At 48.7% G+C, this 25,288-nt stretch overlaps 1 protein-coding gene across 1 annotated transcript; it reads right to left on the bottom strand.

The window, feature by feature from the left end:
* Positions 1–14: 14 nt before the first annotated feature.
* On the bottom strand, positions 15–11,513 carry CLDN1 (claudin 1). The gene is made up of 4 exons (XM_048314822.1): positions 11,211–11,513; positions 3,010–3,174; positions 2,462–2,546; positions 15–1,979 (listed from the first exon to the last, which is right to left on the bottom strand). Exons 1-4 carry the CDS (start codon positions 11,431–11,433, stop codon positions 1,817–1,819), a joined length of 636 nt encoding a protein of 211 aa, XP_048170779.1. The 5' UTR covers positions 11,434–11,513; the 3' UTR covers positions 15–1,816.
* Positions 11,514–25,288: the final 13,775 nt, after the last annotated feature.

The raw sequence follows: 25,288 nt of genomic DNA, 5'->3' as shown, positions 1-25,288 counted from the left end.
AAGTAGTAGTCTGATTTTCCTTAAAAAAGTCCATTTATTGAAATTTTTAAAACACTTTGTACAAGTTCCCAATACAAGCATCTGCTCCCTGGCTCAAGGTTAATGCAAATACAAAAGCACAGACTTCAGCAGATCTTTAATGTGACCTGAGCTGCCATCTCCCAAGACAAGAGGTCTCTCGAGGCAGCTGCTGTGCACAGGCAATTCCCCATGGAGAAGGGGAAGCCACATGGCCCAGCTCCCAGTACAGGCCAACATCAACTCAAGCCTGAAGCAAATGCTCTGGTTGGTTTCTTTTAGTAACTTTATGCTGCAGGAGTCAGGTAAAACAGAGGTACAAGGCTTGTACAGACCACCAACATGGTACATAGCTCTCCCTGTCTACAGAAGGAAATCAAGAGATCTGATGCCTCTGAACATATACACAATTATAAAGCCTGGTCAGAAGCACCAGTTTCCTTCTATACAAAAAGGTTGAGCTTTGGAGAAGTGGCACCATCCCTTTAGGAATTACAAGACTTAACTCCCAGTGTCAGCCAACACCAAGTGACTGACTGGGTGTTTCAGGGAAAGGGGTGGGAACCTTTGATGAACAGCATTATTATTATTTTTTTTTGGATATGACTCAATATGCAAGGATGGCTACATCTTTAAAATGTTTGTTTCTTCCTCTTTGGTGAGCTTGGATTACAAGCAAATGCCATAACCTTTGGGTCAGTTTTCTTGGAATTTGCCTTCCTATCATCACTGAAAGTGTTTACAAGAAACAGACAGGATGGAATGGCAGCGTGTGAGGTATCCTTGGGGAAACATCAGGGAGTGGCAGTGCATTCAGTTTGCTTTAACACAGCTAGCTGCATCAGGCAAACAGATTTGTTGATCTGCTGCCAAACTAAGCCCAAACAAGAAAGACTCGAGGAAAGAGGAGAGTGTTAAAAGGTAACCTGTAACACACACAAGGGGATAAAGCTTCAAGCTCAGCTGCCAGGGTGGGAACAGGGAGAAACAATCACTGGCAGCTCTTAGTGTCTAAGGAACAGCTACAGCCTCAGAGAAACACAGTGAAAACAGAAGGCAATCCTTTTCCTTGAGCTCTTCCCTGGCACCAGGGAAACCTGCAGATGCTTTGGGAGTCTGATAACTTCTGTGGTCTCTACCTCACACTGCATCTTCCATTGGCCAACAGCATGTGCACAGACAGCGTGGATTTCCACTGAAGTCACAGCAATTTGTTTCTGACTCTTTGTCTGCATGGCAAGGAGGGTGCTGAAGATGATGCCAATAAGACAGTACAAGAGAATTTTATATCTCTTCAAACATTCCTACATGTAAAGTCTTTTCCCCAAAATTATGTTTCCCCTTAAGCTATTGGTTTCATCATTTTGTATATAATATATGTTCCTTTAATTTCTACACACACCACACTGGGCTCTAACTTAATGGGATATGGGACTGAATTGTTACCACCTATTTTTAAAAAAAAAACCAAAACAAACAACTAAAAAAAGCACCAACATCCGTCTATAAAAACAGTATCATTTTCCCTTTTACTCCCAAAAACTAAACTTAACCCAAGCTTGGAGGTTTCATCTTTTCAGTGGCAATACCTATGAATCTAGGCTAGCCTTCCTCCACGGGCTGGGAGAGAAAGGAGAAGTTATGTCCAGTAGCAAAGAGGATTACAAAAATATACACATTTTTGGGAGAAGAGGAAGGCAGAACCTAGAGCCTGGACTCTGCTCAGGACAGTGGCATTGTAGTGTCCTCTCCAAAATGCTTTCACTACCAGTGCTGGTGGTTCCTCTTCTTTGTTTCATTATACATAATCCTTCCCTGTGGAGGAGGCATTTTTTGGGTAGCCTCGGGTGGGTGGATATGAAGTTTCTCTCCGTGGACAGGAGCAGCAGAGGAAGGATCCCCCCAGTATGGCCAGAGATGCAGCTGCCCAGCCAATGAAGAGAGCTGACCCAAATTCAAATCTAAAGAAAGAAGGGAAAAAGTGAAAATCACTGTAATCCAGGGGTATTACTTGGAGTAATACATTCACACAAAGCAGAAGGAAGCCAAAACTGGGATGGATGTGGCTTCCTGCAAGGCAGCAGCTTGGAGCAGTCAGGCTTTGTTGACCCTCAAAGCTCAGAGCTGGCTTTGTCCAGTATTTTGGGTCACCCCACAGAGCTGCAGGCCAAGCTCTGTGCAAACCAGGCCTGTAGCATGCAGTGGGGTAAAAATCGCAGAAGTCCCACCAGACAGGTCTCTGGTAGAGATGCTGCCTTAAAGCCAAGACCTAAGAAGCACATGGATAATGAGATCTGGTCCCAGCTCTTTCTGCACAGTTTGGATACAACCCAGCTAGTTCAGAAAATTCCCTTCTTTGTTTTGAGCAACTGCTACTCAAAACTAAGCTCTGTGAGTATTTGTCATGCTGAACTATAGTGTGTTACACCAAAAGGGTCAGTACCTGGTGTTGACAGGGGTGAAAGGGTCATAAAAGGCCCGAGCCACTCTGTTGCCGTACCACGACGTGGCCACCAGTGCTGCCAGACCTGCACGTAAAGAGAGCACAATGTCATGGCTTAAGAAAAAACAATCAGCAAAATCACTGCAGCAGAATCAGCATCTGGAGTAAAGCCGAGCTGCTGCTACCCTGGAGGTTCTGAGCTGTTTCAGTTAGTGCTGGTTGAGAGAGAAGGTAAGAACAGATTTGAGGTTTCCCCCAGTTACACTGCAGCAAAGGCAGGACTGTTCTGCTGACAGACTTTTTTCACTGAAGCAAGGTCAAACTCAGCTCTGCCAACAGGTACAGAAAGCATGAAGTCCATACAGAGAGTGCAATGCCAGTGCCAAGATGCCTCAGGTAGCCTGAACTACTGTGTCAAAGTCCTCTAAGGAGTTCCCAGACCAAAATGCTTTTGGAGCAACACATCAAGCCCTTGCACATTCATCACAGGATATATGCCACCTAGGAAACAGCACACTGAACACTCAGCACATCTGCAGGTTACCAACCTGAAATGATGAAGATCACCCCACCGAAGACAGCCATCCTCATCTTCTTCACCTGATCATCTTCCATGCACTTCATGCATTTCATGCCTGTCACAGCAACAAACACTCCGACAAGCCCCAGGAGTATTGAAGCCACCATCAAAGCCCTTGTAGCCTGCAGGCTGCCTGGAAGACATTAGGATTTGAGTTACCCTCAAAGAAAACTCAAGATACAAATCGAAATTCAAATTACTGGGCTCAGCAATCATGTATCTAAATATTCCCACTCCCTGGTACACAGGATACATCCAAGCAAGACATTCCTTTTCAGCTTTAGTCTCAAGACTGTCATGCATCAGGATCAGAGGACTCAGCCTCTTCTAAAATGCATGGCAAACAAGGGCAGGCAGCGGTTTTTGCAGGAAATGACCTGGGAATTGCCCTCAGACATCTTTTGTTCCTTGATCATTTGAATCCCAATTGGAAGGACATATCTGTTTATCAAAAGAAGTATTCAGATTTAGGCTCTACCTTGACAAAGTACTTAAGCACACGTTTTAATATGAATAGTGACATACATATGAATAGTCCCACAGCAGACAGCAAGGCCCCTTAACTGCTCAACACTTCCAAAACCTGTCTTTTATACAAATAACTCAGTGCTGATTTAGATTTTTTCTTGGTGCTAAATTCTCAGTTTGAGTCACAGAGGGTACAAAAATACAATTGCAAAAGAAATAGGATTTTCCCAGCCAATTCAAAAATACTTTGTTTTCTTTTCTACTTAAAATATTTAACTGACTCAAAGACACTCAAATGCTTAAAGAGCCTCTTGTGCTTTGAAGAGTTGGAGCATGGGGTGATGCCTCCCGTAGGCAAGCATGGAATGTGCCTGATTTCTCAGCAGACAGACTTGATGTACTTTACCCAGAATTTTGGTTTTATATGGACTCATCTGAAGGCATTGACACACTAACTCTAGGAATGTGAGCTACTGAACTCAGATTTTCTTGATACCAAAGACAGAAAGACAAGTAGTGATATAAACAAAGTCATTACTAAAAAAAACCCTCAGGTGACAAAACACCTGACTAGCAGTGCAATAAGAGCCTGAGCTTTATTGTCTGGCAAATCAAGTTTGTTTGAACAGCATGGATTTTAATATACAGCCTGTAAAGCCCTGAGAACAAACAGGGCTGGTTAATAAAAGGAATAAATTCCAAGGAGCATGCTATAACCAAGGCACAAGTGTCCCCTGACACAGAATCTCAGGTCTGGAGCTCACCCCTCAAAACGCCCTGACTGCATCCTGATAGAACTCTGTCTGCAAAGCATTTCAGGTTTGAACAACTGCAAGATTTAAGCCTTCAACAGAGCACCTGCACACTCAGTCAGGGCTGGCATGGTGAACCCACCCGAGTCCCTGCCACAACAATGGGCTCTGTGGCTCAATCTGAAACTCAGAGCTCAGACCTGACACCAGCCAGGAGGAGAGCAAGGCCACACAGCCAGCCCCTGCAGCTCCTTTACTACACTTTGTCCCACAGAACTGCTTGTGCAGGAAAACTCCTGTGACCCACACCAACACCAAGCTCTAATTCTGCATTAAAACAGATCTGGATCTGCCCCTTCACACACAGCCTTATTGTTCTGTAAATAGATTACGAAACCACTTACACACAACACAAAAAGACAATCAGAGCAACAGGAAGGAACACACGTTTATAAGATGAGTGTTTGCTTTCTTGGGAAAAAGTCCTCCATCAGCTTGGCTAATATCTCTCCCTTTCTTCAAAGGGGAAGGTGACACACCTCCGCACCACCCATGTGTTAATCAAAACCCATCTGCTGCACCAAGTACAGAAACCCATTAACAAAGCCATTTGTCACTTTAGCATAAATCACCACTGCAGATCCAAACTCGTTTTTAATTGATTTATCTCCAGTGTCAGAGACTACACTCCAAATATAACTTCTACCTTACAAAAGTAAGGCCAATGTTCAGAAAGACTTCAACTGACAGGTTGCCACCCAGGAAACCCAACTCTGCCTCCATACATTAAAGGCCAAATTGTGCCCTACAGCAGCAGCTCCGGAGAGGCCCATGGCTGAATACCAGTTTGTACTACGCATGGGAAACTGTATTTTCGGCAGAGGTACCAAACTGGTTTTATCAAGACTACAGTAAACTGGGCTCAGTCTTGCTGCAGAAGAAATGACTTTATAGGAGAGGGTTTTGAAAGAGATCTTTCATGAAGCTCAAAATAGGCAATGCTATCTTCTAAAAACTAGAAAACCAATTATAAGGGTGGGAAGAAACATTTCACCTTCACACACAGTGCCAAGGGACAAACACAGGGAAATGCTGGAAAAAGTTTATATGACCTCTAAAAACCCAACTATGAAACCCACTAATATCTCAAGATGTTTAAGTATTAACTGGATGCATGCCACGACAGCTTTGCAGGAGCAGCCGAACAAAATACAGCATTGTGAGCATTCCCCAGGGCTGCCCACTCTCAGCAGACGCTGGTGGGACAACTCCTGGTGCCCTCGCCCCCTCCTCATGCATGGCTCCATGGCATAAAGGGACAGAAATATGTAGGAAACTTGAAGTGGGACAGAAAAACAGGTTGGAGCCTTTGCAGAACATTCTGTTCCTTTGTCCCAAGAAGCTGTAATGTGCCATGACTGTGTTAGCCAGCCATCCTCCACCCGCCCCGAGCTCCCAGCACAGCCTGGGAGGCAGCGCTTTTGTCCTCCTACCACTTTTGCAATGTGTGCAGTGCACTGGCCACAGTTAATCATCATACAAGCTCCCAGTTATTAACTACACATTAACAGATGCGCTGTCAGTGGAAGCTTCACATCCACGGGCTGGGAAAGCTACTTTAATAATAGTTCTGTTGTTCACACGGGCCTTTCCAGATGCTTTAAAAATCCAAAATTATACAAGTACAATATTGTCTCAACCTGCTAAACAGGACAGGCTACCGACAGCAAGTAGAAGTAATCCACAGCAATTTAACTTTACAACTTCTACCATATTAGAGGGAAAACAGGATTTCCCCAACACTCCTTGCTGCTGCAACTGTCTCGCCAACAGGAACAGGAAAGCCCAGGCAGTCTTGGGAGCCCTTGGGGAAAAAACAGTCCTACACAAGGTGAGACAAACTGGTCTGGCACCAAACAACAGCTTTCAGACGGCAACAGTATTTTGTCAACATAAACCAGTATTGACTCTGAAGCCAAGCCTTTTGATTGCTGGTTAGCAATGAGAGACATGGCCTGAAAAGCCCACAGCAAGAAAGCAGCAAGAACTGAAGAACAGAGGCGTAAAACTACTGAAGACAGTTAATAACATATTTGCATTCTGCAAGGCCTAAAATAACAAACATGCTGCTGCAGATAACACCTGTTTCACAGAATAAGCCCCACTTGTTTTAAAAACATACTGACAAACCATTCAGAATTCTTGTTAGTGGTTTCTGAAGCTTAAGTAATACTTTTTCCTTCCCATAACTATCAGCTGAGACAGAAGTAATTGCTGGTAACTGCTTAGTTATATAAAAAAGTACTTCAGTATTTCACCTGCAGATGTTTGAGGGTTTTTTCTATCATCCCATTTCCTTATTCAATGTGTTTATGTCATTTATATTACAGAAAAGCTGTTGGGAAAGTGCCATGGGATTTTTGTAATGCCTGTTTGTAAGGCAAAATTGCTGTAATGGCTCTGTGTGCAGATTATTCTCCGATAGGGATGCTCATCAACTGCCTTAATTTAAAATAAGGACTTTTCCTTCCCTTCCCATGGGCCTCCATCCAGCTAACTGATGACAGAATACAGGTGAGACAGATGCTGTGCAGCTCCCTCTAATCCTTAGGAGGGAAGTTCCCCAGGAGCTACAAGCACCCCTGCAGTATAGGAAGCATGTTCCACTGTCCGCCTCCAAGAGAAGTCAGCAGCCTTCAAAGCCTTCCCACCGGGGTTTCACGAAAGCTGGATCCCCTGGAAGGAGAGGGATCTGAGATCTTGCTGGTCTGCCCCGCCTGCATTCGAAAGTTACTTTTGTGCAGTAGAGAGCAAGCAGTTAACAGCTTCAGAGGTGGCCAGCAAACATCTCTCACACTTCGCAGTCGTTCTCACTGCACCCAAAAGCTGCTAATGGCTTGGAGGCTTTCAACCCCCTTACCAGACCCTGCAAAGGCCCACCCTGCATACCCATCAGCATCAGATTCCAATCTGGACACTTTTAAAGTGCCTCCCTACCAGTCTAGAAGACGGTACAGAGGTATCGAGGCAGAACAGGGACTCTGGGTCCTGTTTCTTGAAAAAATGGGAAGGTTGGGAACTCCCCACTGCATGCCCAGTGCAAAGAGGCAAGTTCAGTAGGTAACAGTGGGTTTGTACGCTGCGTATCTGAAAGCAAGTAAGGTTCAATGTCCTCCCTCCTACGCTCACTGACAAAGATTGGTGGCAAGACAAGCATGGTACCACCATTTCCAGGTTCCTGCTCAGAGGAGACCTGGGCAGCCTGTTTTCCCACAAAGCCTGGAAATTCCCTTACCAAGAGATTTAGTAACACATAGTAACAGCTAAAGCCGCTTAGAAGCTGCTTGTAGAGCAACAAAGCCAGTGTGTTGCAACAGACTCCCATCCCCTCTTGCAGACACACCACGGCACTGCACAGGAACAGCCTCGGTGGCATTCCAAGTAACCCTCTACCTTCTCAAAGCCAGCACAAGTGAGACCTTTATCGCTCAATCATGATTTTTCATCAGGAAGGAACAGGGATTGAGAAACACGGTAGCAAATTAACCCTTAACCCACATGAAAGCACAGATACCACCAGCAGGTTCTACCTGCTTAATCAAGATCTAAAGATGGGAGAATTGGACACATGTCCCTCATGCTTTGTCCCTCCCTGGGCCACCCTCCCAACTCCCCTACCACCAGAACTGAGCAGCAGTAACCTGAGCATGAACCGTTCCTTCCCCCACCCATTCTCTTCCCCAGCTCCTGGAACAGGCTCAGCCAGGGTGGTAAAGGTGTAGGAGGGAAGATTTCACATTTCAGCGATGTTGCTTGACCCAGAGGGCATTCAAAACCTTGTTTATTTTCTAGGCTAGGGCACAAAGGCTCATTGTGCATGTACTAGGTTTGGTGATGAATTGATAGGTGAGTCTCAGCTTGTCTCAAGCACAGAACCTCTCCCAGCAAAACCAAACAGGTCGATGAGTATCTTCAGCTATAACAGCCTAGACAGGATCCAGAACATCTGCTCTGAACAGGAGAACGCGATTAGGTGGGGCTGAAAACTTTCAGAGAAAGGTACCAGGAGCCCTACTCCCTCCTGTCTGAGACCATCCCCCTGAGACCCCGAGGAGCACAAAGCTGAGCTAAGCTCCATGGACCATGCTGGAGGGCCACAAGAACAATGCTGAGGCTGTGCAATAAAGCCTTGTTGCAAGGGTGGCATTTGTTGCCTGAATGTCTGCGTGTGGCCACACACTGCTTTTCACGTAAGCCAGCAAAACGCAGCCTTTCTGTTGCCTGAATAGGAGCAGTGACATAAGCCCTCAGCTGAACACAGCTGCGGGAGAAGTGCCAGCATGGGTGCACTCCAGCAGTGTGCCCACACGGGCAGCTGGAGGCCCCTCGGTTGGCTAATGGTGCTCATCAGCTTGTGCCAACCCCATCTCTGCCTTGCAGCCAAACACTGACACATCCAGAGCAATGGCAACAGCTATCAGATACTCCAAAGCTTGCTGGCAAAGCCTTCCAGCATTCCCACAAACACGAGTTACTGCAGGTGCAAGAAGGTTCAGTCCTTTCCACAGGGACAACGTAATTACAGACCTGAGCCTCTCCCATCAGCACATGAGGCTCTGACATGTGGCTCAGAGCACCTGGGGCATGTGAAGCTCTGGCAGGAAAGCGTGGCCAGGCAGAAGTTCTGCCCACACAGCTGTGCCACCTTCACCAGGACTCAGATGAATGCAGTAAGGGAACTCTCCACTGCACCTGTCCCGGGGTGTGGCTGTTGAATTGGCTATAAACGGTTTGGGGGTTTTGTTTGGTCTTTTTTTTCGCACCTCCATCCAAACCAGCATTGCAAGTCCCTGCCCAAGCCCATGTGGCTGTAAGACCTTGAAGGGATATGAGGAGGGAAAACGACAGATAAGGTGTATTTCCCCAGGCATGATCCGCTTTCAAGCAGGAAAGGCACAGCCTAAGCAAGCTGAGGGACCGCAAGAACGAGGAGTCTTTTTGCCAGCCCTCACTGATTTTCCCTGTGAGGATAACATCCCCTGTGATATTTGAGAATTCTCAGGCATTCTGTCCTGCAGAGCTCGGCGAGAACAGAAAAGGCCACTACAAGCTCAGCCTCGGTCCCCATCACCTCCCTCCCTCGCAGCCCTGGAAGAGAAGAGCCCGTATTGTTCGCGGGACAAAGGTGAGGGGAGCAGCTGGTTTCGGCGCTCAGCCCTGAATGGGCCAGGGCCGGAGGGCCTGGGGCAGGTTTTGGGGAGTCTGTTCAAGGCGGGCTCCGCAGGTGGGTCTCATTTACAGCACAAAGGGCTGTATACAGCCCCCGAGGCAAGGTTACCTTTCGCAAGCTATCCAGGGGGTGGATGGAGATTCCTCAGCAGCTGCTGGCATCTTCGCCCCCCACCTCCAGTGAGAGATAAGAGGCTTGAAGCTGAGCTTACACATAATTACCCCTCCGGACTGTACGCTCAGCCCTGCCCCGATTAGCACAGCCCCGCACTCTGCGAGTGCCAAGTGGGTGCGCAGCACTCCCGATGTGAGCAATCCGCACCTCCGCCAGCTGCAGGGCCCACGGGGGCTTGGGGCAAGGGAGCAGGAGAGACTGATGTGGGCTGGCCACGAAGGTGGGTCCGGCTTCACCGCGGGACATACAGGAAGGGCCGAAGCAATCGGACTCGGGGACACTCCCCGCGGACCTCGGCTTACGTGAAACTGCCTGCTCGTTCCTTTGGGAAGGAGAAGGTGACCAAGGTGGCAATTATTATTTTATTAATTAGGGAAGGATGAGGGTGTTCCAGGACTCGGGATGAGACGAGGGGTATTGAGAAAGGAGTAAATTTTTTTTAACCCCTTTGGGTGTCAGCATAAGTTATCTGCCCCAGCGCTCTAGAAACAGCCCTCTGTGTGGCTCCAGCTCGGCTTGAGCATCCGAATGACACCCCAGCAGCCAGGCTGATACCCCAGCCAGCCGGGCTGCAGCTCCTGCCTGCATGAGATGGGCTTTGCCGTCCCAGGACAAGATAAGAGACCCAAACATTATCTCGGCACACCGACCTGCCTAAAAACTACAGGCAGTGCTACCTGGGCAGGAAGCCAGCTCACCTGCCAGCCCTCTGCTTAAAAGCCCCACGGGAGCAGCAGCGACTTTCCCAGGAAACAAAAGACCAAAACAGTCAAAGGCAAATAGGACCCGTGCTCCAAAAGCCCACTACGGCCACGCTGCTGAGCTCTGCTCCTGCTCAGCCGTGCCCAACCAGGGCTGCCCAGTCCTTCGCGGGACCTCCACAGCCAAAAGCTCTAATTCGCAAACAAGGCGCTTTCCGGAACACACGTAGAGAATCTGACCTTTCCTCCCCCCGGGACATTTTCTGGAGGGGGACGGGCAGGGGGATGCGGGGCAGCTCCTGCTCCTGCCCGGGCACTGCCCCCCGGGCGCCCCTGCTCCCCGCCCGGGGAGGAGGCACTGCCGAGGGTGCCCCAAAAGACCGTCACCGGGGAGTGACCCCCAGCTCCGGCGGGGAGAGCCAGCGGGGAACCCCCAAGAAACACGCATCCGACCCCCGACAGGATTAGGAATCATGAAAGAGATGGGGGACCCCAAGCCCCGCACCTTCAACCCCGAAGGGACAGGCTGAGTAAATCCAACGGGACAGAGACCGTGACACCCGAAAGGAGTGGCACCCCCATCGCGACAGGCACTCGGAGGGGCGAGGGGACGACACGGACGACGACGACGACGGAGACAGGACACTGGACGTGCAACAGGACTGGCAAACCCAGTCTAAGTACTTCAGCCTGAGCTTCCACAGGACCGACACCGACACGGGGTAATGGCCCTGCGGGACTGGTACCCTCCGCCCCGACCGGAGCAAGAGGCGCTGGGGTGGAGGGGACAGCCCCGACGGGACGGACACTCCAACACCCTCACCACTTCCCAGCCCCAACTTACTCTCCAGCTTGAGCAGCGAGTCGTACACCTTGCACTGGATCTGCCCCGTGCTCTGCATGGCGCACGACATCCACAGCCCCTCGTAGAGCGCCTGGGCCGTGACAATGTTGTCCCCCGCGTAGGATGCCATCTTCCACTGGGGCATGGCGGTGCTGATGATGATGCCGATCCAGCCGAGGAAGGCCATGACGAAGCCCAGGAGCTGCAGCCCTCCGCTGGCCATGTCTGCGGGCCCGGGGGACGGTGGCAGCGACGGGACGGAGAGCGCGCTCCGCACGGCCCCGCGCGCCGCTCTGCCGCCCGCGCGCCGCCCCGCGCGCCTCTTAAACCCGCGCGCAGCGCGCCCCCTGCCGGCCGCGCCCCGGCCCCGCCCCGCGGGGCTCCCGCGGCCCGCGCAGCCCCGAACGCGACCCCTCCCTCAGGGTTTCGGCCTGACCCACAGCCCCAGGTGACCCCAGCCCCGCCCTGCCCCTCCCTTTGGAGAAAGGCCTCGTGGAACCGTCCCTTCTGTCCCCCACAGCGGGATGAGGTGGCACCTCTGGATGTTTTGGCACCTCCGAAGGGTGCCCTGGTTGTGCTCGTGGATCTGCCCCCTCCTAGAGCTGGGGGTCCTGAGAGTGAGAACTCCCTCTCGCTTTCCTTGGGACTGGCAGCCCGCTGCTGTTCTTCACCTGCTGGAGCTGTAAACTTGGCTGTCCCTCCCTCCAGGAGCCAGCACAGTGGGCAGGGAAGTGGGGATGGGGCTGTGCCAGTTCCACTTGTCCAGTTGCTGCATGTGTGACCACCTTCCCCAGCCACCTCAGTGCCGCCAGGCAAGGCAGGGGGGCATTCCCCTCCTGGCAGATTCGCTGCCTGGCTCCTGGACATGCAGCACACGTGGGACAACCAGCTACAGAGGAGGCAGTAGAGCAGTCATGGGAATTATGAGTACTATGATTTTTAAGGGCTTTCAGAGAGGCAGCTGTGCAAACACTCATCATCCACGTACAAATCCAAACTTTTGAACCTACCATTTTAGTAAGAACAGTGTCCCGTACACCTCTGCGTTAGTGGGAGAAATTTCACTACAGTGACTTGCTAAATTGTATTGAACCAGGGGATTACAGACCAGGAAGGAGTGTCCTCTCTCTTGGGTGTGTGTTTGTCCAGTTACTATAGTTTCCCTTTCTCTTGCGTGAATATTTGAATATTGACACATCCGACTCAGAACAGGCAAAGTGAAGAAATGCTGTCTCCTTCAGAGGGCATGGCATGAGCTGGGTGGTGCTGCCTGCTCTCACCACAGGCTGGATGGAGGGGTCCTTCAGCCTGGACCTGCTGTAATCCCAGACTCTGAGATAAACAGGTGGTAATTCCTGATAAAGGTCCTGCTGGAGGTACGGATGGGGTTGCATTGTTTTGACACCGTGTTTTGCTGCATTCTGATGACTTAGGAGATTTTGCTGGAGCTGCTTCCTGAGATTTGCAAACAGACAAACAGGCTCATGATTACCTACCTGTCCTGTGCAATGCCGGGGGGTCAAAGGGGAGAAAAGCCACTGCAATCTTGTCCCACCGGACAGATACAAAGCAAGGCTGTTTTGCTCTGGAAACACTTGGGGCTGCAGGTCCCCACTGTCCAGGCAGCAGTGCTGGTGTGATGAAATCCACCCCAGTTGCCTGGTAGCAAACTTTTACAGTCATGTTTTTTTCACTTTCGAAGGAATAGGGAGCTGTGACTCTGCATCTGAAGAATTTTCAGTTTTCCTGTGTCTTCATGGACCACAGTTTTATACTTCTGGGAGTGAAGAAGAAGAAAGCAGTAAAGTTTTCTTTGGCAATGCAGAGATAACAAAGTAGATGCATTTATCTGTGTATTCATGAAGAACTCTGATACAGGGAGCAGGGAAACCAGCATGGTGCTGGCTATTGGAGCTGGTTCCTGTGAGGAACAATCCCTTGCCTGGTAAAAAGGCAGGGCAGAAACTCATGTGAACCTGAGGAGAGCAGAGTTAGGAGTGTCTGGATTCGATCATTGACATCTGCATAGTCATTTCAGTCCAAGAGTGTCTATCTGCCAAGGAATGTGCAGTGTTTCCAGTGCTTCAGAGCACTGAGCTGACTCACCCCTTTCCTGACCCTCCTGCCAGACCCCACTCCGACAGATTGGGCAGCTCCTCACTGACTCCTGCAGGGCAAGGTCAGATCTGGACATGGTTAAAAGCTACCAAGACACTTTTAGCAGGTTTAGATCCTTTGTCTACAGGCTCTGAGCAGCCAGGACATGGGGGAACAGAACCATTCTGTATGGGAAGGACTTGGACTTCATGCTGAACTTTCTAGGAAAGCACAGGGAGGAGTCCCGGGTGCCAATGATCCGACTGTACTTGTACTGGGAGGGACATCAAGAGTGGTCTTGGGGAAATGCAGCCACCAGCATGTGATGCGTGTTGTAGCACCCTGACCATGCTGCTAGCTCTTGGATGGACTGAAATTCATGACCACTCTGTCCTTGGGAAAATTTGACTTAGGATTTATCTTAGAATTTATCCTGGTGGCACTTTTGAGACAGTTTGTGCCAAATCTGTCTGTAGTGTGAGTCTGACTGCTTGCTCATACAGTAGGACAGCATGTGTGCTCAGTTTCTTCCCCTTCCAAGAGGCCACGGAACTTACACTGGAGACAGCAATATTCTGTGAGGGTTACTGAGGGATTGCAGCCTATATCTGCCTGGAGATGGAAGCTGTGCTCCTGAGGGGCTGTACAGCCATCCCACTGCTCCTCTGTCCCTGATGGTGCTGCACTGGGCAGTGCTACTGGGTGACAGAGTGGCCTTGGGTCAAACAAAGCCGATGAAAGGCAATAAGGACACACATCCATGTGCTCTCGGACCTCCCATAGTCCTCATAGGCTGCAACACAAGTTTCCAGTGTCTCTTTGACCACTGAACATCCCTGACAATCTGTACACAGAGTTTACACAGTCCCCTCATGCACAGTGCCAGCCTCATGAACACCCAATTTGTATTTTGCTTTCTAGAGACAATTTGAGGTTGATACTTTTTACTCATATTTCATGAAAGATTTCAAAACCCAGAAACTATTTCTGTGGAATCATCACAAGGAATTTACATAGCAAGATAAACACTGAAACTCCACTTTTCCCCTTCATCATTCGTCGATGTTCTCAGTGCTGTGGAATTTGCAGAGGATTTTACAGTATCCCTAAGAGCACCTTGTCTCCTCTTCTGCACTTCCTTCATTTTTTTGAGACATAAAATACCTTATTTCTTTTATTGGACGATTTTCTGCACTGCTTCAAAGGGCAAAATAAAACCTCTTTTTACTCCATAATCACTGTCTTTCCTCCTCTGCCTGAGGTTATTTTGTTTTTTTTTCATTGGAAGTCCCAAAGAGTTTTCACTCTATTTTCACCTAGTTTTTATACCTGACTTTTGGGAAATACCATTTCTTCAGATCATTAATCTCAGCTGAAAGACCTGGGTTTATCCACGATGTTGCAATCTCCTCTGTATTCTCTAGGCTAAAGGTACTCCCGTAGTGACAGTCCTTAGTGATTGGCCTGCTCTTAAGTAAACATGCAAGTTGAATTTTTTCTCCTTTACAATAGCATGACCAAGTGAGAAGAGGCGTGTGCATAGACAGTCCCTGAAATCAAACTGGGGTGTTTTTGTCTACAGTTAGAGAAACTCCTCTAATTGTTCAAAGAGATTGCCCTCGTGTGCCACAGCCCTGGCTGCGCTGGCCAAATGCTCAACACCTTGGTCATGTCACTCCCTTGGGGGGAGTGTGAGTCAGAGAGCAGCCTCAGCGCTGTACTCAGCAGAGATCTGAGCTCTGTGGGTAGTAAACGATACCTGTTTCCTTTTCTGGCAAAAACAAGCCTTAACACTTGCCAGGACTTGCAGGTGAGCAGCCTGGTTTCCTCTTCTCTCAGACATTTCTTGGGGAAGGTCTCACTGTGCAATGCCTGTGTTTGGGAAGCACAGGTTCACATGTGGTTCCCTGTCCTTGTGCACACCAAAGCTGGCCCCCGGACTCCCCTGACTTCATCCTTGAACTCATGTATAAGGGTAAACATCTGATTGTAAGTTATTGTAAGTATGGGCAGGTGCACAGAGCAGCAGGTGTGCAGAGCAGGCACAGCTGCATTATTCTGGTTTCAGAGTGAAGGCACAAGCTCCATAACTGGACCAGAAAATGGGAATGGCCAGACAAGAGTACTCCAGCCCATATTTCTGGTAGCAGCCAGTAGTAGAGCCAGGAAATAATGCAAGCACAGTGACCCTTCCCCAAAATGTGTTGCAGCCCGCCCTGATCCACGTCTGAATATAACTTGAGCCAGTGCCAGTACTTTTAAGTTTAATTTTATTCACTCGATTTTCCCTCCATAAATTCAGCTGCTTGTTTTTTTAAACTTCTGGCACTTGCAGCATTGTGCAGGAAGGAGTTTTGCAGATTTACTCTGTGCTTCACAGGAAAGTGCAACACCTTGTTTCTTTTGAACCCTATGACTTGCTGTTTCATTTGAAGTCCCCAAGGTTCTGCAGGAAAAGAGCAGACTGGTAGAACCACATGCGTTTAGCTCAAGTTTACATTGTCTAGAAAAACACTAAAAAGACTTCGTTGTTTATCTGCAGGCTGCTTTTTCTTCTCTCTCTCCCACTTACTCCTCCATCCGTCCAGGAGAAACACCCCAGCTGAACCTTAGCTCCAAGCACTGTTTTGCAGGCAGCGCCCAGATGTCTTTGCCCAGATGTCAGGAGGATCTAAGGCCTCTGCAGATCTTCCCTGGGATTAGTCAGGATTGTGTCCAGCCCTGTCTGCAGTGAGGGGCAGACTGTGTTTGACCATGGTAGCAGCTGAAGCAGTGAAAGATCACAGCTTGCAGGGCTGGAGAGGGCAGCAGCACAAGGAAAGCTTAACCCTTCACCTGCTGTTCACTCCTGCAGAGATGACATTCAGTACAAAGTTTTAAAAAAGGTTATTGGAGAAGTCTTCCTTCAATGACTCCTATTGCCTAAAAACCACAAGGCAGTGAACAGCACCAAAACCAGAGCTTTTGCCTGCACAGATGAGTTGAAATTGTCATTTCCAGGAGCAAAGCTCAGATTTCCTCTTTGGTGTTGAAATTTGTGGTTGATGGAGGCAGCATCAGTTGGAGGGGCTGATGGGACTTATTTGATATTGATTACATACAGGGAACATATTCTGAAAATATGTTTTAAAATAGGCTGTATTAATTACTCCTTCTCAAATATTGGGGACAGGAACAGCATAAACCTATCTATGTTTGGTCAGCAGACATGACCTGGAATTCCTAATCAGCTGGAGATAAACCAAGCTAATAATCAACCCTCTTCTTGCAGTCATTCAAAGATTCATATTTTCTCACCAGTTGTAATGAGGTTACAGTTTTGGGAGTAGTTTAATTCTGCTCTTCAGATGACGGATTTCATCTGGCTGTAGCTAAAATGTGCTTATATGTAACCCACCGAAGTTGTGTGAGGCTGGCTGAACTCCTGACTTCTCCTCCAAACCTCCCTCTAGTGAGGGCTCTGAAAGGAATCATGTCTCCTCCCCGGCTTTTCAGTTTTCACCTGTTACCTTTGCTTTTTCTTCTCTTCTGAATCAGCAATCAGCCAATGACTGCAGGGCCCAAGACTGTGCCTCAGAATGCCCCAGAAACACTGGAATCTTTCTCGTCTGTAAGTAAGTGGTTTTGGCATGTGTAAAGCTGTTCTTTGTGTGTCATTACCCACAGCTCTCAGACCTCAGGGCTTGCCCATGCAAGGCAGTGAACTGCTGAGGAATAAAGGTGGTCCTGCACTTGGCTGCTCATGTGTTGTTTCCCAAACCAATACTGGAAGCCCTGATAGAGATTCCATGGCACAAAACTCAACCCTTGGAGGCCAAGAGATTTGACCCGTATGGTAGGATTTACTTTGTTTTCAATTTTTCTATTTTAGTATTGTTCTTTCACAGGACATTCTGTACCAGAGGCCAGATAGAAAACAAAAGTCAGACACAATCAAATTCCTGGAAACAATGAGTTTCATAGTACTAGAGAGATAATGGTGGGAAAAGCAGGGAGTTATGTGCTGTAGATAGAGGGTAGCTCTACATCATATCAACAAGAAATGTCATTTCAGAATGTATGAAACTAACTATGGTGTCATGATGGGACAGGTGTGGTGAGGCATCTGGGGAAGAGGTCCAGCAGTGATGTGGCAAATGGAAAGCATGCCCTGTCAGAAGGGTCAACCACAAAGTGTGGCCACTTTCCCCACCATGTGCCGCTAGGAACACACGGAGAGCAGCAGTTCCTGGTGTCACAGTCCCAGGGCAGGAGATGGGAAGCAGGGATAGTAAGTGAGACCCAGGCCTGACTGAGAGCGAGGCAGATCCATGTGTGTGTGAGTGTCATAGTGCATGAGCCATGAGCAATGTGTATCAAGATCCTGAGAAAGTAAAATTCATGTCTGGTACCATCCATGGAAGAGTTTTCTAAGTGCAGATAGAAAAACATCTCAGATCCTCAAGGAAATGGGCTCTGTGAAGACCTAACCCTTGCCATCTACCCATCCTGTTTGCTCTCATCATGTTCCTGATGACTCCAAGGTCTTGGTCCTGATCCTCCATGACCAGTTATAGCAAGAATCACATTTCTACCCAAACCTCACCAAATGTCCACCAGGAGTTCAGTGATGAGTGGTGCTCATACTCATTTATGAACTTGATGCCCTTAGTTATGAAATTATTTTCCTGAGACTGGCAAGAATCTGACCACCTTCAGAATCACCACTGAAAAATTTTCCTCTTTGGAATAACCTCAGGTTGTTCTTCCTGAAATCAGATGAAAGAAGGAAGGGGGCATTGGAGTGATATTACAAAGAGACAGGGAGAAGATGCCTAATGACTAGATCTGACGTCCTCCCCAGGAACCACTGTTCAGACAATCCTGAAGACAGAGTTACCTCTGTGAAGTCAGAGTTACCACCATTTACATTGCTCAACCACTGGCCAAGCGAGCCATCAGGATCAAGTACCTGTGAGTCTGGTTTTTGGGGTCACATTCACACCAAGGAAAAGCCCAAGCTGTACTCAGCACTTCGTCAATTATTCAAAGATTCTCATCTCAGGGTATGGCTATGTCTCACCTTTTTGTGCCTGGACCACAACCTCTGCCCTTTTCCTAAGCCCTTATGACATATCAGGTAATTGGTGCTGGGAAGATAAAGTGCTCCAGTGTCCTTCCTAGAAAGGCTCTGCCATTAACTCTTGCCAGATTTCTAGATCAGACTGTTAGGGGCAATGCCAATCTTAGGAGATGAGGTTTCACATCTTTTTCAGGTTGCTGAACTTAGCCCCTTTCACATGTTGCTCTGAATTCCTCTGGGGATCAATAAGACCAAACCTATTTGTGCTGTCCTTGGACACTGGAAAAATTCAAGATACACAGATTACTGTGCTGTAGGAAACCTTGTGACACATCAGAACCAGCTAACAACTGCTCAGCATCCTCAGAGATACGCTGGCCCTGTAAAATCATCTTCCAACAAGTAGTTGTCTCTGGAAACTGAGAGGAGCAGAAGGGTGGGATTTGTAAGTATTGACATTCAATGTGCTTCAGTCCTCTTTAGGACACCCAAATCAAAGCCAGGTATTTCTGAAGCACTCAGTAGCCCCTGCTGTGACCCACATGGCTGGATTTTTCAGTGGGGAGCAGGGTTAAACACTTAAATAAGTATTTAAATGGGGCCAGTTATTCCAGTGCCTACATGGGAATAAAACCCTTGAAAAGCCTTGGCCAAGTGCAAGACCCACCTGCGCTGAAAGCAGAGCTGTGTGTTGGCAGAGGAGGAGGGAAGGAGTTTCTTCCCTGGACTTTCCAACACACCCTTTATCACTAGGACTGAAAGCGCACATTGGAAACCCAAGGTCGTATTTCAGTGCCTAGAGGGAGTTGAAAACCCCAGTTATCTGGCTGGGGGTGTTTCTCTCACAGCAGTGTCTCTCTGCTCGTGAAACTCTCCCGTAAGCCCGATGTACACAGAGGCTTTGCCGATGGGCGTTTCGGGAGCACTCCGGGAGCCCACGCCCTGTGCTGTTGACAAAGAAGGTGCAAATGAAGCTCTAAGCCTGAAAAAGGGGGAGGGATGATCTCCTTAGGGAGAGCTTGGGTGAGGAACAACACATCTTCGTAAAAAACAGAAACCGGACCCTACATGAATCGGGACCACCAGGGCAGAATAGGGACAGGATAGAAGAAGGAGGGAAAGGACATGCTGTGCTTTCCTCTCAGTGCACAGAGAGACTCCGATGTGGGGGAGAGGACAGGACAGGGGAGAAAATAGTAGAGAAGATGAAGACACTCCCTATATAAATGCCTGGGGTGAGATGAGGACTGGAGTCACTTCTTGTTGTCTCCTGTCCCAGGGCTGGGACTGCAATTCTGCCCTTGTAGGGGATTTCCATCAAGGATTAATTTGTCCTTCCCTTTCTTTCCTCCTTCTATTCCTCCTCCATGGTTTTGTCCTCCAGCCTCAGCACAGCTTGCCTGCATGATGAAGGTGGGGAGTGATGCGGTGTATGTGAGACATGAGGGACTCTGCTCATGCTAATTTGCTCTGCAGCAGGGGCAGAAACATCCCTGCCCTGTCCCTTGCCTGCACAAGGAGAGGGCTGGAGTGAAGGGGTGGCCTTATAGGAGCCTTTGTTTGCAGTTGGCTTCTCCCCCTTGCCAGACCCTATCTGTGCACAGAGGGTACAGTGCCCCGGGGGTGGGGGGGCAGAGCCGGTGGTCACTGTGCCAGCTCTGGGCAGCGTTCAGTGTCCCGTTTGGATGCTGAATGTTAAACAGAAGGGGAGAGTGAGTGTGTGGGTAGAGGCAGGTGGGCAGACAGTGATTTAAACAGTCACAGCCCCAGAGTTCTTCAGGGAAACTCCTTGCAGATCTAGTACCCAAACCTGGCCCCCACTAATCTAACCCGATCTCAAAACTCTCCTGTGCTCATGGTCTGTGAATCACAGCAGCAACTGTTCTCTCCGAGCCTCAGCTCTTGTCATCCTGGGCTTTTTATAGCAGACCAAACATCCTGTTACCAAACTGTGCATTTCTAACCTAGCAGTTACTTTTGTCCCTTTCTCGATGAGTCTCCTAGAGGGTCTCTCGTCACTCAGATAAGCAGGTTGGTGAGTATCTGCGAGAGGCACAGAGGCCCGAAGCGGATGTTTATTGTGAAATGAGTCACAAGGGGGTCTGGATTTCAGCCAGGAGAGCCCTGCAGGGTGAAGCGCACGTACGGCCCCTCTCACTGCGCTAAGGTGTCCCTGAGGAGCAGCAGCCGAGCACAGGCACAGCACAAATCCCTTCCACCGCGGCACCTTTCTTCCTGTGCTTTTCTCTGGTACTCTGGAGAGAGCTAAATGCTCACGCTGCTCTCCCTTCCCTTCCTGAACGATTGCTAGCAGTGACACAGAGCTTGTGCTTCACTTGCCTTTAATCACCCTCGTATCAGCGCACGGGAAAGTTCAGGCTCATGCTGGGAAAGGCACGCTTGCATGAGGATGACGCCGCAGGGACGTGGCAGGGCATCAACAGCCCCCGGGGTGCTTGGGGACGAGGGCCGTGGACTGGAACTTGTGACATGCCGGGAAAAGGTGTGTCTGATCCACTACCCAGCTCCTCTGCCAACACACACCTGCGTGGAGCTGGTATGCAGTGACGGCACCGCGTATTCTTTGGCGGCTTTCAGGAAAGCCGAGTGGTCACACACGTTTCCACTGATACGGATCTCACCACGCCCAGGCAGAGAGTCCTGCCCCGGTGCTAAAGAGGAGCGGGACTGTGACTCCTCGCTCTCGATCTAAAGGCACTTAGCCAGGGCCCCGTTTTCCCCAGCTCCAAAATGGGGTTAGTAATACGTCATTGAGATTATGTGTTTCTCAGGTGTGGGATTTCATAGGCAGCCATAAAACTAAATTTATTGTACTGAAGACAACATGGTACTTTGAGAACCTAAAAATACTGTAATGAAATGCTTGTTTTAGCATTTATTGCTTTGGTGTGACTAAAAAAGCAGTTTTAAAGGAGCGTGTGTAAGCATCATACCTGTGTGTAGAATATACACGGACACACAAACATACACGTACAAACACAGTTTTTACTTACCAATCCTTTAAGCTCTCATCTACCAGAACATACCTTTGTTTTTCTATTTTCCTTTAATCTTATGTATTGCCTGCTTGAAAAATCATAGGTTGCTCAGAAGTCTTACTATTCTCCTTGGGGTTACTGAGCTAATGCCAAGCTAAATCCCAAGGTTTTGTGACTGTATGAGCATGGCTGAAGGGGAACATTACACACTGCTCTGTAATTTATTTGCGTACACATCTCACGTCCAAGGAGCACTGCTCTGGAGGTGAAGACACTTAGAGGCTGTGGATGGTGGTGTGCGAAGCAGGAAAATGGAGGGGGTACAACCAGGAGGGAGGAGTGGGGAGGGTTGGGCAGACAAGCCCATGGAGCAGAAGAGCTCTTAGGAAAACCCCTTCCAAAGCTCCCCACCACCTCTGACCCCTGAGCCCTTCCTGCTGGACAATCCCCTGGCCCTGAACACGAGTTACCTCACGGGCCGCTTGCCTGTTTGCAGAAAGGTCTGTATTTCATGCATGAATGCACAGCATCGCCACTTCGTTCTTGCTCCAGGCTCTCTGCTACACTATATATTAGACACTGAGGGAGTAAAGGCAGAACACCACCCTTCTGTGCTCATGGGACTGCAACCTCAGTGGGGTGTTGCTGCAAAAATCATTTTGTAAATAGACTGGTGACAACCAGCTCCCAAGACTGGCAGTAGTTTCTTCCTTTCTCTAACATAAATAGCTTGGCTTTAACGGAGAGCATAGACCACCTTGTGTTAATGAGTAATAAAAGCAATCGACCCATGGTGCATTTGTCCCTGAGCTGGGGCTGAGTGTAGTCAAGGTGATTAAACTCTTAAATTAGCAAAGTTTTGCTGCATTGATACCACGCAGAGTAAGAGCCCGACAAGGCCAAGCTCTGACAATCAAATATTAGGATACCCTAATGCTTTTGTTAGTGTCAAATCACAGTTAACATATGTAGTACAGCCTACAAATTCACTGGAAAGCTACTCTGAGTCATGTCAGCCAGGTTTTGGGCTATACAAAGACATCTTGGGAGGTTATTTTGGGAGAGCTGTTTCCTGAAGCTGAGGGGACATCTGTCATGCAAGTTAGGAAAGCAGACCATGATGAGAAACTGCAACAGACTTTGCTTCAAGAAGATGCTGACTTGTTTTAAATAAAGATATATGTATCTTGCCATTTTCTACTAAATAAAGAATATTGTATTCTTTCTAGTAACTACAGCAGATTCCATGGGACTGTTTGGAGACACAGACTTAAAGAAGGACCAGGTATTGGATTGGTCTCTCCACCAGGTGAGAATTCATGAACTGTCTTCATTGTGTTGCACACTCTGCAGCAGTCTTGCACGAGGGAAAACTGGAGGATCCCGACCTGCCCTGCTGTCCAGGCCAGGATGCTTCAGAGCCCCAAGCTAGATGCAAATGGCTGGAGCCACTTCCTGTCCCCAGTGACTCATGGCCAGGGAAGCACTGGCATCCTGCTCTAGGAAGGGTCACTCACCTGCCCTGCCCTGCAGGGAAGATGAACACAGGGAGGTGGAAGGAGCTGGGACAGCAACACATTGCTGGGCACGCGGAAAATAAACAAGACATCACCAGGACTACAATAACAGCTGTGGAGAGATGGAGCAAAGCACAGGCAGCACTGGTGCCTCATGTGCTGCCTCCATCCCTTAGTGGAGTTTGCCTCTTGGTCTGACATCCGTGGACATTTGATGGGCAGAGCTGGAAGAACAGGCTACAATGTGCCCATCACAAAAGCTTAAAAACACCTCTCTGGCTATTACCACGGGAGATTTTCACTTTCCGCCTCTGTCATGCTTGTATTGAGACACTTTCACCATGCACCAAATAAGGGAAAATGTCCCCTTTCTTTCCACTGGGCTTATCCTCTCTGAAAGTGGCTTGCATTTGGGTGCAGGACAGAAGGAGAAGGAAAGGAGATTCATATGGCTATAATATATATCCTGGCTAATCCAAGCTCTGTTGCTGTTAAACTCTGCTCTTAACACTGCTAAGGACTTAATGCTGATAGTGGGAAGGCTGTCTCAGATTTTTCAGGCCTTTTCTGAGCTCACCTCACCACTTTTTCTGAGTTGCCCCTAATGACAACTGACTAGGATGCTTTTTAAAAATGGGTGCAGACAGAGGTTAATGAACACAGTACAAGACAAGTGTAGGAAGATGATGTATATTTTCAGTACCTGTCTCACATAAATGCAGTCTAATCTATATATATATACACGTGTGGCTAATGAAAGCCATTGTCCTTTATGGGATCTGTGTGGGCACTGCCATGTCCCTGTGGGTCAGAACTGTTGAAAACGCAAAGCTGCCCTTGTCACAGAAAGCCATGAAGTGAAAATCATGAAGGTTTCTTTGCCTTATACAGATGTTTGGATACCAGAAAACCAAGCAGAAAACCCAGCAGAAAGCATCATATCCGCATAACCGCACCAAGACCTGCATCTGGGAAAGATGGAAGAAGGAGAGTTCCTCACTTGTCAGCTTCTACAAGTGGAATTAGGAAACAGAAAGCAGAAAGCTGAAGCAGCAGTCTCTTGCATACCCTGGCTTTATGACCTGGGACTTCTATTCTCCACTTAAGCCTCCCAAAGCACGTGCTGATGACCTATTGCACAGAGTGACCTCTGAGGAGTGGAGTGAGCCTGGCATCCAGGGTAAAAATTGTGGTCTCTGACAGTAAAACCGCCTCATGAGGTTATGATAGGAACTATACGGGTTATCTATTGTAAGAATAAACTTCTCGCTGCTGTGGTATTTGAAGGGAAATCCCGGAGAAGCGGAGGCTTTGAGCAGTTCTGTAAAGGTGCCGCTTGGCTCCATCTGGAGGTGACAGCTGAGATGACAGACACCGCCGGCTTGGGCGAGCGGCTGGAAGCAGAGCTGAACGCAGAGCGAGAGTCTGCGCCTCTGACCCGCGGGGAATATTCGCCCATTCAAGGCAGGTCTCCAGCCTGTTACTGCTTCTCTTTGTATTCAAAGATAACGATCATTGAGGATGCGGTGGTTTCTGTGCATTTGTGCCTTTGGAGTGGGAGAAATTTCTAGTCCCACTCCCCTTTGGTTTTTCTGACAGCTGCTCTGGAGCCCTGATGGCTTTCTCAGCACTGCAGGAGAGGAGACAGTGAGAAGCTTCACACAGAGGCCCCAGCCTTCTGCTCCTGGCAGCCTGTGTGGCCCCGGCTCACCAGGGGAGTCCTGCAGGAATACAGGAAGTTTGCAATCAGAGTAAGCAAGCAGGGAAATTCCAACCACCTGAAATCCTCCAGAGTGGCACTGGTTTGAAAACTTCAAGATTTCCACATGGGAGTTCTATGCATGCCATGAACGAATTGAGGTCCAGGGCGTGAGAGGTGTTGAGGTTTGACTTAAATTCAGAATACAGAGTTCCGTATCTGAGCTGGGATGGGAGTGGATGTTGGCTCTGAAGGTCCACGATTGCTACCTTTTCCTTTCCCTCCCTAGTGACATTCCTGCATTGAACTAGATCATCAATGCACCAGAGACCAACAGGGTAACAGCCAAGGGGCCTGGGATCCACACCAAGACACTTTGCAGTTGCTCCCTGCTAAGGCACGAACCACTGAACAGGAATAAATGTGTGTGTGCCTGAGAGCTCCTCTCTGTGTCCCTCAGCAGTGCTCAAAACTTCTGCCCTGGAGAACAAGTTTTGATTCTTTTTCCTAATCCCTATTCTGACAAAACTTGCCATGATACCTGCCTCCCCTGCCAGTCCAGGGCTCCAGTTAGCTGCATGTCACTTCTGCACAGCCCCATTTCTCTTCAGTCAGGCATGACAAGAGCTGTAGTGCTGCAGGGCGGATTGGCTGCAGCAGCTCCCGTGGGCACTCTCACCCTCCTCCTGACCCCTGGCAGGTGA

This window comes from Corvus hawaiiensis, chromosome 10 (assembly GCF_020740725.1).
Source record: "Corvus hawaiiensis isolate bCorHaw1 chromosome 10, bCorHaw1.pri.cur, whole genome shotgun sequence".
Classification (NCBI taxonomy): domain Eukaryota; kingdom Metazoa; phylum Chordata; class Aves; order Passeriformes; family Corvidae; genus Corvus; species Corvus hawaiiensis.
Note: the sequence above shows the minus strand (reverse complement) of the source record. Positions and strands in the feature narration are given on the sequence as shown.